Source organism: Talpa europaea, assembly GCF_964194135.1.
Source record: "Talpa europaea genome assembly, chromosome: 8".
In the NCBI taxonomy this organism is placed as follows: domain Eukaryota; kingdom Metazoa; phylum Chordata; class Mammalia; order Eulipotyphla; family Talpidae; genus Talpa; species Talpa europaea.
The window spans coordinates 865,271-879,901 of NC_140075.1; the positions used below are offsets into that span (position 1 = coordinate 865,271).

Sequence of the window (14,631 nt, forward strand, 5' to 3'; positions counted from 1 at the left end):
AATCGCTAGAGACAATGTGTAAGTCCAACCGCGAGGACGGTTGGACAGAGGACAGTGGACCATGTCCCTGGACTGCGCTGGGGCAGCTACAGGTGGAGGGTGGAGCGTGCTGTGGAGGATACGGGGCTCAGCAGGGGCCTCGGTCTGCGCGGGGCAGAGAAGAGGCCGCCCCAGAGGCTGGGATGCCACGAACACGGGGCAGCCAGGGTGTGGGGTGTTGCTGGGGCGGGGAGCCAGGGGCACGGCGCCCCCACCCGACAGTGCATTGGGCCCACCTGTCTCTCCCGGGAGGGTCGGTCTGGTGCATCCGCGGTGCCCGCTGAGGAACCCCAAGCAGGTGCCCAGCTCGGGACAGAGGCCTGTCGCCGCTTGAAAGGCTCCCGACGCGTCCATGGCCATGTTCAGAGCAGACACGGGCCATCTCCTCCCTTCTGGGTGGAACTCCTCGACGGGCAGCCCCGCGGGAGGCGCCCAGGTGTGCCAGCCCCATGCACCTGCCGGGCTGTACCTGCATGTTCCCGCCCGCACCCGCGCGCCCCGCCCGAGCCCCGGAGTGAAGTTGGGGCCGGCGGGTTCCCAGTTTTGGCATGACCCGTCTCCTCGGGCCTGGGGCCTCTGTGGTCGCAAGAGGAGAAGGTGAGTGGGGGGGGGGCGTGGGAACACCCCTGTGCGGCTGCCCGCGGAGAGGGGCCTCGAGGCCCTGGCGTGGGGGCTGCGGGTGGGACACGGGGGGCTTAGCTTGCGTCTTCCCGGGCCGGGAGGACCCTGGGGGTAGGTGCTCATTCCTGAGCATGACCCTCCATGACCTGCCTCCACAGACGGGTCTCCTGGCGTGTCGTGCCGAGTGGGTGCACCTGGGGTGGGTGCACCGGGCCAGTCCTGCTCCCCACCCGCGTGTTCATCTCAGGGACGTGCCTCAGGGTTTGGGGACCGCAGGGTGACATAGTCCAGGGCCGTTGCCCCCTCCCCGCCCAGTTCTGGCTGGCAGGTGAGCACCCCGCCCCCAACCGGGTCTGAATGGCGCCCCAAAGGAAGGGGATCCAGTCTTTCCACCCCACCATGTGCCCTGGGGACAGGTGATGAGGATCTAACCCGAGGCACCCAGCCTCTACCCTCCAGAGAGGACCTTCAGGAAGGAGGCCACAGGGCCTCCCTGGGGAGCAAGGGTCAGACGCAGCTCTGAGGCTGTCCGCAGCCTCTGGTGCGTGAGTTTGGTCCCAGCCAGGAAGCTGCCCACAGGTCACCGCAGACCCCTCCTGTCTCCCCGCTGCTCTCCTCAGCAGTGTTTCAGTAGATCCTCCAGTGCTGCTCCCCACTCTCTCTGGTGAATCCTCTCACCCCCCCACACCTCGGGCCTGTACCCCACTTCTGGTATGTATAAATAAAAAATGAGGAGACAAACCCTCCACATGATTAGGTCACGAAGGGTGGGAGGCAAAGTCCCTCTGTGCTCACGCTTCGTTTCCACTAGGGTAAATTCAAACTTTTTTTTGCAAGAAAGTGGATCAGGCAGCTTTATTTTTTCCTTCACTTTATTTTTTTTCAAAGATTATACAAGAACCGGGGTACAGGCCAGTTGTGCGGGAGGGTGAGAGGATCCCCCAGAGCCAGAGCGGGGAATAGAACTGGCAGTCTGACAAAATACATTGCTGAGGGGAGCAGCAGGCACAACAGGAGGGTTCTGCCGCACCTTGTGAGACCCTCGTAGGCCGGCCGGGATCGAACTGACGCTGCAGAGGCTGCAGACAGCCTCAAGCGCGATGCTCAACAGTCTGCACCACCAGGAGAGGCCCCAAATCAGACTGCAGGTTCACAATGACCTGTGGCTCCCCTCTTGGCTCCCCATTGACTAGTTGCTTTGGTAACTATCAGTTCAAAACCACATCTGATAGAATGAAAGTCTCCCAGTAATTTGAGCAGAGGCCATGCCAGGGACTGTATTGGTTCAGGTTGTCCTAAATTGCCTTCTGAGTGGAAACAAGTTTTTTTCTAGCTGGCCTACAAGGGTGTGATTGAATAGGGAGGGAAACCAGTGACTCTCTGCATTTCATTTTTTCAAAATTGTTGATAATGTAAGTTGGGATATTCCTCGGATTTTAATTTTAGGTTTCTCCACTTAGCCATGATACTTGGGAGTTTTCTCCCACGAGGCCTCTGAGCTCCATGTCTAAAACAAAAATTCTCATTTGAGGCTGGGGTAGATGGAAAGAAAATAGACTTTTAGAGAAGCATGAAAAATATTTTAGTGTGTTTATTCCAGTTTATCTACTTCAAAGTGTGTAGTAGGTAGATGAAGAAATGGGAGGAATAAAGCCCCAGATAGTTGACTTTGTAATACAAAATTCATTGCGAGTGGGCCTGGGGACCAGCCTCTGGCAAAATGTCGTGTCAGGGGTTCCTGAAAGGATGAGACGGCCTCAGCGCCCTGTAAGGGGCTGAAACTTAAGGGCTAAGGGAAAGGGGATGAGGAAAATGAGGAGACACTGACACTTGCTGAGTTGCTAGTATCTTCTGCCGAGAGAGTCAGCAGGTCTTTATTGATTCATTATTAGTAATAATAATAATAATACATTATCATGTGTAAAGCAAAAACAATTAGTGTATTATGTTCCCATAGACTAATGGCTCCTACAGGACTCAGCTAGATGGTAGCTTTCAAGGTTAATAGATAAAAAAAAAAAAAACAGACCTAACACTAAAACTTATTTTTTCATCTGGACAATTATTTAAAACAGTGGATAGCAGCCATTGCATCCCTATCAGCTAAAGCCTAAGCATCAAAAGACTATTCTATTCACATGGCCTTCAGCTGGAGACCAGCTGCTGTTCAGCTAACAGAACTTTTTTCTACCTAGAAATTCCGTAACTCAAATAGCTTCATTTAAAAACTTTCCCAAGAAACTTCAAGAGAAAACAAAAAAGAAGGACCTACTATAATGGCTGTATTGTAATGCTTGTCAGGCATGCTCAATAAGTTGTCTTCCATTGTCAAGTGGGCCAAAGTGTTTAATAATTAGTTTCTAACAGATAATTTTCCGTGTTGTTTATTTACAGTATATTGATGTATATAATGTAGTTCTTAATGTACTTTTTGGGAATTTTTTTCTCTTTTTATGACCAAGAACAAAAAGTGAAGGAATGTTAGATCTTCAACCTCACGGTGTGAGGCACTTTAGCTTCGACCCCACTGTGTGAGGCCCTTTGAGCTTCGCTGCTTGCCAGTGACTTATCTGGCTGGGGCATCAAGGCCTCCTGCAGCAGTCTCCCTCCTGCCGGGCTCCTGTCCTGGCCCTGGTGCATCTGTCTTTGCTTTTCCCATGTGCCGCGCGCACTCTGAGGCATGGACATCAGCTGGCCCTGCCGGGGACAAGCACATGGACTCCTGACGCAGTGCCGGGACATGTCCCTCCAGTCTGGCGAGTGTGCCTTGGGCTCCAGGTACTGGAGACCTCACCCCAGGCTCAGCCCAGCCGCTGCCTCAGGCCCTGGGCAGGCCCGAGCCAGCAGCCATCCAGGGAGAGCGGCCGGGCCCAGCGCTCGGGAGGAGGAGAACGTCAGCACTGTCTATGTGCGAGTGAGCGGGTTTCTCACTGAGGGACGCTAGGGTGTGGGAGATGCAGTTCAGGGTCCCTCGTGCTCTGCCTTTGAAGTCATCTCCTTTGTCTTGTGAACTCACCCTGTGGCCTCTTTCCTCCACGATGAAGAAAATGTCTTCCATTTTGTCTCGTGTTGTTTTTGTGACAGAGGAATGATCCACCGGCTGCTCTGAGGAGACAGGGGCCAGGACGAGGCCCACCCGGGTCTGTGCAGGCCATGCTGCGGGTGGCGGGTGGGTTCCCTCGCTTCCCTGACAGCATGGGTGCCGGAAGCTTGGGGTGGGGGGGCGTCTGGGGTCAGGGGTTGGGTGCAGCGGGCACACTGGCGAGCTGGCAGACAGGCGGGAGTCCAGAGGCTGGCAGGGGTGTCGCCTCTGAGCTCAGGGCGTGGGGTGGGTAGCCTGAGGCCCCCAAGGCTCGCCTGTGTCTCCCCAGGGCATCGCAATTCTGAGCACCGTGCAGTCAGCGATTTCTCAAGTCACCTTTGATCAGTGACCATCCACACTGATGGACGGTGGCCCCGGAGCTGAGCCCCCAGAAGAGAACACCCCCTTCCCTCCTGCTCAGCAGGCGGCCTGGGAGGCAGGGCAGGCCAGGTCAGCGCCCAGGCAGGAGGTCCTTTAGGGGCTCAGGGAGAAGGTACATCGGCAGGGGCTGGGAGCCGCTTGTGGGGTTAACTGGGAACCGTGTGGTCACCGAGACTGTTGTCGTGTCTCAGCCAGTGAGGGAATGTCCGTCCTTCCTGCCCATCTGGTCTGAGCGGCATCCAGCCCCGGGTGCCCACAAGTGAGACACAGAAAGCAGACTCAGGTGCTCTGACACCTGGGAGGCCTCTGTTGGACACAGCGGGACAGCGAGTGGGAAGGATGAAGAGCATCAATTTGCAACAGTCAGATGCCGCAAAAATCACCTGACAGAACTAATTCAGGAGACTCAGATTCTATCCAATGTTAAAATCAAAAGAAGCATCAGGAATGCAGGAGACTTTATGTCTTTATGTCTCACAAACTTGACCTGTGACTCTGTCAGAGTTGTTCAAGTGGCTGCAGGTGTGAGGCAGGTGGACGTGCTCAGGAGCCGAGACCCTTTCAACCTGAATAAAAGGTGAGAGAGGCTGCGGGCTCCTGAACTCCCGCAGGAAGTCTCTGGGGGTCTGAGGCATGCTGGATTGGGGTGTCTCTTTCTGTTGCTGGGTTTGTAGGTTTTGTGTACTTTGGACACTAGCCCTTGTCAGGCGTGTGATGTGCACAATTTACTCCCAGTGCAGGGGTCCATTTTGGGGATGGCTTTTCTGAGGCACAGAAGCTCTCCAGTGTGAGGGGGTTACTTGTTCTTACGTGGTCTTCTTCCCTGGACCTTGGCGTGTATCCCCAAGTTCACCTGTGGGGTGAGTGTGCAGTGGGCAGCCCCTGTGTGTTCCTTCTGGAATTTTAAGGGTTTGTCTAATGCAAATTTTTAACCCATTCCAAATTGTTCTAATAATAAGGAAAATAGAAATCCAAACTGTTGTCACTTGTGAGAAGGGACCAATCCAGAGACTGGACACAGCAAAAAGGTGAGGGAGGGAGAGAAAAGGTCTCTCCCCTGTCCTGGGAATGGGTTGGAGATGTCTTCAGACACTAACAACAGGACAACCATAGGATGGAGCAACCTCATCCAGGTATTTGTTCCAGATGCACAGACTGTACAGTGCAGACCACGCACACTAGTGTTCCCATCAGCACCGTCCATTGTAGCCTGCCATGGCCCCAACCCAAGTTCTGGGGACAGAGGAGTGAATAAAGAATGTGGATCCATACACCATGGAATACAGCATGGCTATTAAAGAGGTGAACTAGTGTCCATAGGGACCAAAGGTGGACATTGAAGAGCATATGCTAGTGAGATAAGTCAAAAAGTGAAGGACATTGTCTGGTCTCACCCATCTGTGGATTATAATATAAAAAGTCAACAATTAAAAAATTATGATGGCAAACAGCAAAAGGAAATGTTGGACTAAGTGAAAAAATTTTCTCTTTACCAGACAGAACAGGGGAGGAGATAGGAGTGTGGATGGAGGGGCAGGACACTACAGGGCATTTAGTAGATTCTGAGTGGACACTGGTGCTCGTGGGGGAGTGAAAAGTCACCCATGGTGAAAACAGTAAAAAGTCTAAATGAGTGTCCTCCTTGATAAGAACAAATAACAAATTAGCGTGATGTTGGGGTTAAACACTCATGGTAAAGATCCCTTCTCAACAGACACTTACTGGATTTGTTCAAGGAAAAGCAGAAAATACATCACAGGAATCTGTCCACGGAATGACGTCTTATCCCAAGGTCATGGGGACTGTGCTCTCATGCTATCACTGAAATGAGTATTACTTTGAGTGAGTTTCTAACTCAGGTTTCATTCTGAAATTTGAATGGATGAGTCATGTCTTGTGATTAACTTCATTTTATTATCATAAATAGTTTCATGGACAAAATGTGCTCATTGGTCAGGACAGTGACCTGCTCCCAGAGTGGAACAACGTCACCCCCAGATCAGGTTCTCACTGTTAGGGAAACAGAAAGAGAACCTCTGTGACTGCAGTGCAGACATGTGGAATTATTTTAAAAAAATGCAAATATCACCAAGCTTTAGTTTGCATAATGTTTTACATCATAAAAAACACAGTTTCCAAGTGGAAGAAAAGTGAACTTAAGTGTAATCTACAAGAAGGTTGAGAAGACCTGATAGAGGATCAAGATACAATCTGGAAAAGTAAGGGAACCTAAAAATCATCACAATGACAAGTTACAAGTTATAAACTTTTAAGTAGAAACATAGTTCTTCAAAGATAATTCATGTAACTTTACTTTTGAAAACATCACATCGAGGGGGTGCAGTCACCTTGGCATACAAACAGGCAACATGTAAATTAACATTGCATCCATTCCAGGGTTCACTCATAGATTCCTACTAACCCAGGAAGCATCCATCCTTCCACCTCTGGCAGAGTCAAGTATGGTTTCAACTTGTCCATTGAGCAGGAACAGGGACTTCTCCTAGAGGAAGATGCCCCATGAGGAATCGTGAGGGTTGGGGGCCTCACTCTCTGTCTCCCCTGCCATCGAGGACAAGGCCCTCAGTAGAGACACACGCAGGGTGTGGGAACCGAGCCCCAGGACTGGGGTCCCGTGGCCATGTGGTCTTGAGGACAGACCCTTTTACCACTGCTCACATTATGTAAATGTTGGCGAATGTGAGTTCTATAACATTCTTTCTTCACCAAATACAAGTTTTTAACCATGAGCTGGATTCAGTTTATGAACATCACCCAGGGAGGTTTTGGGGGAAGGATTGCAGCAATTTAGGAAACAGGAGTCTAGTGAGGATTATGAGAATATGAATTTGTGACAAGGGAATAATCCTAAAGCAAGAAATTGATGCTTATAAATGATGACATGTAAGAGCTGGTGGGAAAAGCTGAATTAATGAGGGGATATAATTGTAGATTTGTGATATCTTACATCTTGGAGTAATGGCCATTTATAGTCTCCCTACAGCTGACTTCATGGCTTGGTTCCTCAGACTGTATATGAGGGGATTAAAGGTGGGGGACACCACCGTGTAGAACATAGAAATGACCAGGTCAGACATGGACGGGTCCCTGAGATTGGCTTTAGGTAAGCAAAGCATCCAGTGAAGAGATACAGCACCACAACCAGCAGGGGGGGAAGGCAGGTGGAGTAGGCCTTTGCCTTCCCTTCTGTGGATGGGATCTTCCTGACAGCAGAGAAGATGTGGACATAGGAAATGATGATGACAATGAAATAGCAGATAGTCAACACCACACTAATGAGAATGGAGACAAATTTGCTCATTACATTTTCTGAGCAAGAAATAGCCACTAACTGGGGGATGTCACAGAAGAACTGGTGGACCAGGTTGAACCAACAGTAGGACAAAGAGAAGGTTCCAGCTGTGAGGATCACAGCAAAGAGACCACCAACCAGCCAGGACATAGCTATCAGTTGCACACACCTGTCCCTGATCATGATGACCTCGTAGTGCAAGGAGTGGCAGATGGCAGCATAGCGGTCAAGGCTCATCACCGTGAGCAGGGTCAGCTCTGCACCTGCTGAAATAACCATCATGAAGACCTGGACAACACACCCCGAGAAGGAGATGGAGCTGCTGTGCTTCAGAGAGATGGCAATGGACTTGGGGACCGTGGCTAAGATGAGGCAGAGTTCTGTGAGTGACAGACTCCTCAGGAAGAAGTACATGGGGGTGTGGAGGTGCCTGTCCTGGGTGGTGATGAAGACGATGAGGCCGTTTCCCAGCAGGGCGCACAGGTAGACCAGGGAGAAGAGCAGCGGGTTCAAGAAGCCCATGGTCCTCTGGGTGGGGAAAGCCAGGAGGACAAATTCTGTCATGGCCGTGAGATTGGTTACCCCTGGAGCTGTCATCTGTATTGAGAAAGGTGAAGGGAAGAAAATGTAAAAATCTTCCAATGTGGAATATAGGGGTTATCATATTGGTAATAAATCAATCTATTTTCTACCTAATTACTCCTTCTACCTCCTATTGAGTCAAAAATCATCATCTGGATAGACTTCATTTTTCAGCCCATATATTTCCAATCATGTGAATGTGCCATTATTACATTTTCTAAATAAGTCCAGAAAATTGGTGAAAACTGAAAAATTTCAACTCTCCCCTACAAAATTTGAAAAACAGGAAATCTCTTATCTGTCAACAAACTCAGCTGACAACCAGCTGACAACCCCAGCCACTGGGCTCCCTTCTCCTGCCCAGGCACCAGCGTCTCGGCCAGCACACATCCCAGAGGTTGTCCAGGGCACAGCCCCAGAGGACACGTGGCCATGCCCAGCCCCTCCCCACCCTGAAGAGCCTGTCCCTGCTCCTCCAGCACAGCCTTGGTCTGGGGAGACCCCACAGGGACGGATGTGCAGGGAGATGATGTGTATGAGTTGTTGGTGCCACAACAAGATCCCTGTCCTGTCGAACCTGCTGGCCCCTCCAGTGCCTGAGAGTCTGACTGCTGCTGACGTCGCCTGGACATCGCTTTCACGTGGACAATCCAGGTCCGCATGCACACAGGGTGGACATGGCAGGGCTGGGGTCCCCTGGGGGCCGGAGGGGATCTGTGGCCAGCCATGGCGGGGAGGACAAGGCTCAGGGGACACTGAGGAACCTGCATGCAAGGAGCCTCCTCCAGACAGTGACCGGTGGGAATAACTCTCTGGCATGGGAGCCAACCGGAGGTGGTCAGCACAGAGCTGGCCGCACCCAGGGTAGTTTCATGGACCGTTAGGCAGTCGCAGGATGGATACGAATTGACTCAAGTCCGTTTCCTCCCCTGATGGGAAGTGACCCCCTCACATGCGGGCTGGGGGTGCCAGCGGAACGGGAGGACACACATGACAAGTCCTGGAATATCCCAGATGCGCGTTCGTCTTGGACTGAAATGTAGATATTTGTGCCCAAAGGGTTCTGTGAGGCTGACACGGTCCCGAGGGCAGTACGGGGCGGGTGGATGTCCTGTGGCTTCTGCTCAGGGCGCGGGGCTGGCCGAGGCCGGGGTGAGGGACACGCACTGCCCAGCAATGTCCGGCCATGGCCGCAGACATGATGGCTCCTGGCGCTTCTCCCAACTCAAGGGATCCCCAAGGGCGCCTTTAGGGGGACAGACACTGTGGCCCTGTCCACCCACCAGTGCTCCCTCATGACCCCCCCTCGTCCTCATGGTCAACACATGACCACCCCTGGGGGATCCTGCCTCTGGGAACCCTAATGCTCTGGACCCCGCACCACCTGGGAGACAACTCTGCCTTTCCCCTGCTCTGCCTGCGTGGTAGGGGCAGTTGTGGGGCATCTCGCTTCCTCACTTAAACTCTTCTGGTTGAAACTCCTCAGCCAATGAAGAGAATGGTTAGTCCTTCCTGCTCACCCCAGCTGAGAAAAGCTCCTCAGCCCAGGAGCACATTCCCCACATTTAATCTCTCTGGACTCAGACTTGAGTCTGTCCACCATGTGGACCCTGGTGTCCAGCACACGCTGACATGATGGAAAGTGTGGATTGAGTGTGAGGAGCTGAAGAGTCATCATCGGCAACTCCCAGAGGTCCCAGGAAGCAGCAGAACAGAGTCCGCCCAGCTTATTAGACGTTAATGCTGAATAATGACATGATCATGCCCTGGACTCCACCGGCCCTGTAGGATGAGCCCATCTGGGGACGTGAACAAACACATCCTTGCGGGGGTCAGGACACGCCAGCGAACTCGGAGCAGGGTCTGGAGCCTGAATCCATCTGCCCACAACTCTGCAGGCACTGGGCATCCTCCTTAGAAACTGTCCACCTAAGCCTTGGCCCGTGTCTCGACTGGGGTGCTGCTCCCTGTTGTGGCGGGGACACATGTGTGTGGATGGACACTCGCCCTTGTTAGGGGTGTGGGGTGCACATGGTTTAACCCCATGCAGGGCCTGTGCTCACAGTGGTTTCTGAGGCCCAGGAGCGCTCTAGTGTGGTGGGGCCACCTGTTTATTACCCTTGAGTTTCCCTGTCCTTGAATTGTGGAGGCAGAAGGGTGTTCACATGGGTGTTCCATAGAGTGTGAGGGGGATACCACACACAGAGGGGCAGAAATGGAACCCCAAAACAAGACATCAAAGACTTGACAAATGGCAATTATTAACATGAACCCCCGTCGCCCCACTCATGGGGTCAAATCCTCTTCTCAACGGAGTCTAGAGGCTTCGCTCAAAGCCGAGACAGAAAGTATGTAAAGGCCATGGCCCGAGAGTGATGGAGGCCCAGGGGTGAGACACCTGCCATCAGGGTCTTTCATGGAAGGATGAGCAACTTGGGGGACTTCCCCACACAGATTTTATTCTGAAATCTCGATGGACAAGGTCTGGCAGTTAACATGCATTTTAAAGAATGTTAAAAAAAAAAAGCATTTCATAAGAGAAATATTGTCTGACTGAGTCTGTTATGATCCGTCAGGCATCTTTGGAGACACCGTGTCCTGCTACAGAGAGGACGCGTGAGAGAGGAGCCTCCCCCCAGCTCATGTTCTCAGGGTGGGTGAACAGACGTGAGGCCCCGGCGTTTACAGCACAGAAGCTGCCAGGGAATAAAATTTACAGATATTGCTGTGCTTCACTTTACATGATATAGAAAGTGACATAATCCCTGATGTATCAGAAAGTGGAGAAGACCTGGTGCAGGATATCCACAAACAACCTATAAAACTAAAGGAACCCATAAAAATAAACACAACAACAATGAATGTCTAAAATATTAAAATTTAAAGGTGAAACATAGTTCTTCAAAAATAATTTGCATTAAAAAAACTACACCCTGAAGTTGCTGTAGCCAGATCAGACACCGTGTAAATGAACATCAGTTTCAGGTTCAATCACAGATTCAGATTCTTTCACAAAATTCCATCCGTCTCTGGAGATTCATGTCAAGTGTAATATTTACTTGACCTTTGAGCAGAAACATGAATGTCTCTCAGAGGAAGTTGCCCCATCAGGAATCAGGGGAGTGGGGCCACCAGCTGTCTCCCTCCCTCCACAGGGATGGGCCTCAGGGGAGACACACACAAATTGTGGGAACCGAGCCCCAGGACTGGGGTCCTGTGACAGTGTGCTCCCGGGGACAGACCCCTTACCACTGCTGGATTTCATGAAAATGTTGGGGATGTGTGAGTTCTAGAACATGCTTTCACATACCAGCTGTAACATTTATTTATTTTTTTATTATTTATTTATCTATCTATATATTTATTTATTTATTTAATGGAGCCATGTTTTACTTATTTATTTATTTGTTTGCTTGTTTTGTTTATACATGCACTGGGTACAATCAGAAGTGCGGGAGGGTGAGAAAATTCACCAGAGCCAGAGCAGGGAGCAAAGCAGACAGAAGGACCGAAGTACACTGCTGAGGGGAGCAGCGGGCAGCAGGAGAGTTCTGCCCAACATGTGGGACCCTCCTTCCATGGCCGGGGAGCAGCCGGGGATCAAACCTGTGCCGCAGAGCCTGTGGGCAGCTTCACAACCCAGCGCTCAACCACTGCGTCACCGGGGAGGCCCCCAGCTGTAACATGTAAAGACAGAATTCATATCATGTATGTCACATGGATAGGTGTTTTGGAAATGGCTGCATTGGTTTAGGAAATAGAGATTTGAAGACTAGAACAATGTTAAAATTTGAAAAGGAAACCTGTAATGAAAAGTTTTATTTTACTTTAACATGCTGACTGGTAACAGTTAGAGGGAAAATCTAAATAACTGAGGGACGCATAAATGTAGATTGGGTAATTAGTTAATGAAAAAATTATACCTCAAATGCTGGTGTACTGGCCCTTCATCAGTCTCCCCACAGCCAATTTCAAGGCCTGGTTCCTCAGACTGTAGATCAAGGGATTAAAGGTGGGGGGCACCACCGTGTAGAACATAGAAATTACCAGGTCAGACATGGACAGAGTCACTGAGGTCGGCTTCAGATAAGCAAAGCATCCAGTAATCAAAAACAGCACCACAACCAGCAGGTGGGGAAGGCAGGTGGAGTAGACTTTGGCCTTCCCTTCTGTGGATGGGATCTTCCTGACAGCAGAGAAGATGTGCACATAGGAAATGACGATGAAAATAAAACAGCACATACCCCAGACAGCACTAATCAAAATGGGGACAAGTTCGCTCATTAAATTTCCAGAGCAGGAAATAGCCAATAACTGGGGGATGTCACAGAAGAACTGGGGGACCATGTTGGACCCACAGTAGGACAAGGAGAAGGTTCCAGCTGTGTGCATCACAGCATAGAGACCCCCACCCAGCCAGGACACAGCTGTCAGCTGCACACACCTGTCCCTTCTCATGATGACCTCATAGTGCAGGGGGTGGCAGATGGCAGCATAGCGGTCAAGGCTCATCACCGTGAGCAGGTGAAGCTCTGTAACTACTGAAATAATCATCATAAAGACCTGGAGGACACAGCCCAGGAAGGAGATGGAGCTGCTGTGCCTCAGAGAGTTGGCAATGGACTTGGGGACCGTGGCGGAGATGAGGCAGAGGTCCGTGAGGGACAGACCCCTCAGGAAGAAGTACATGGGGGTGTAGAGGTGCTGGTCCAGGGTGGTGATGAGGACGATGAGCCCGTTCCCCAGCAGGGCGCACAGGTAGACCAGGGAGAAGAGCAGCGGGTGCAAGAAGCCCATGGTCCCCTGGGTCGGGAACGCCAGGAGCACAAATTCTGGCATGACCGAGAGATTCATCCCCCTTGTAGCCGTCATGTGTATAACAAAATAAAGAGGAAGAAAACTTTGTCAAATCTTCCAATATTTAACATAAGTGCATTATCAGCATAGGATAATGATTCAATCTATTTAGCCGGTAATCACTCCTTCTTCGTCCCAAGGAGTCTTGTACCATCATCGGTGTGTGCTGCTGTGTTCAAACTTTCATTTCCATCTCCTATGAGGTGACATTATCACACTGTCCAAACATGTCCTGAAAATTGGTGAAGGCTTGAAGATTTCAATTGACCCTATAGAACTTTAAGAATTACAATCTCAAACCTCTCAACAATCCCGACTGACTGTCCCTCCCGACTGCCCCAGGTCCACAGCTCCCCCTCCTGCCCAGGCCCCGGCGTCTCCGCCCAGCACACCTTCCAGAGGTTGTCCAGGGCACAGACCCAGAGGACAAGTGACCATGCCCAGCCCCTCCCCACCCTGGAGAGCCTGTCCCTGCTCCTCCAGCACAGCCTTGGTCTGGGGAGGCCCCACAGTGACAGGTGTGCAGGGAGATGGGATGTGCGGGTCCCTGTTTTCCTGCTCCCGAGGACCTGACACTGTCCTGGTACTGAATGATCTGGACTCGGCGTCCCCGTGTGGCGTGTTCTGACGCCTCCTCTGTCAGATTCCTGCCCCAGTGTCCTCACTGCTGCCTCTAGCTCCGTCCCCTCGTCTCAGCTCCCTGCCCCAGACTCTCCACATCTGAGGACCCAGAGACCACGTTTCCCACAGAGTCTCCTCCTGGGTCACACCCACACGTCCCTCCTGCAGGATGGGCTCATCCACCCCGGGTCCCTCCCAGCCCCTCTGTCCCCCTCAGACTCATGCACATCTGTGAGTGTGGCTGTCCATGCTGGTCCCACGGCCCCGGGTCCCCCGTGTGCGGGTTTGTTCCTCCCCCCAGTCCCATGCATGAGTGGGGACGTCTGGACACAGGGCTGCCCTGCTCGCTCTCTTCCCCCTCCCCAAGCTCATTCTCTCTCCCCCTCTGTGGGGTGACAGAGGGGCAGTCCCTGGGGAGGCAGGATTTTTAGGACAATATGGTAATATAAAATAATTGCAATACATTGGTGGGAATAAATCCCGGAATTTAATACAAACAAGGAAATATATTAGGGTACTTAGTTGTTAATAATGTTGACATCTGTTGAGCGATTTATATACAAATTTAAAATGATAAAATATCATTTGACATCTATCTCCTCCAGGTCCTGTTTAAATATTGTGACTTTATTTTACAATATTACGAACAATCCCTGAGTATGGAGTTGGGGAATATCCCAAGTTCAAGTCCATAAACAGTCACATGTCCCTGCCAGCCTCACTTTCGTGTCAGAGCCATTAAGTAGTCAATATGTTGCTGTAAATGTTACTGAGTATCTGCTTGACTCTTGCTGTCATGATGTTTAGGACAGAAATGCTTAACATTCTGAATTTAACAATAAGTATTTTTTTTTAATTTTCTTTAGCATTTCTTCATTACACTCTAATTCCGTTAATTGTTGTGTTTTTGTTTAGTATTTAAAACACTCTGAGTGTGCTGATGCTAAAATCCTAGGTATTAACATTAATCGTCACATCTCCCATAAATCAAATTCTTTTAATATAATCAATGTATTAAGTCAATTTTGTTGACCATCCTAAATTAAAATAAGAATGTTTTCACTCATTGAGTATCACCCAGGCTGTCACGGCAGTAGGACATTGAGCAACGTGGGCAACTTCAGCATTAGTTGTC

The 14,631-nt window shown here is 50.7% G+C and overlaps 1 protein-coding gene across 1 annotated transcript; it reads right to left on the bottom strand.

Moving 5' to 3' along the window:
- Positions 1-11,756: 11,756 nt before the first annotated feature.
- On the bottom strand, positions 11,757-12,872 carry LOC311176118 (olfactory receptor 14A16-like; the record flags this gene model as incomplete). Its single annotated transcript, XM_084241440.1, has 1 exon — positions 11,757-12,872. The coding sequence occupies one exon, from the start codon at positions 12,870-12,872 to the stop codon at positions 11,943-11,945; it is 930 nt and encodes a 309-aa protein (XP_084097566.1). The 3' UTR covers positions 11,757-11,942.
- Positions 12,873-14,631: the final 1,759 nt, after the last annotated feature.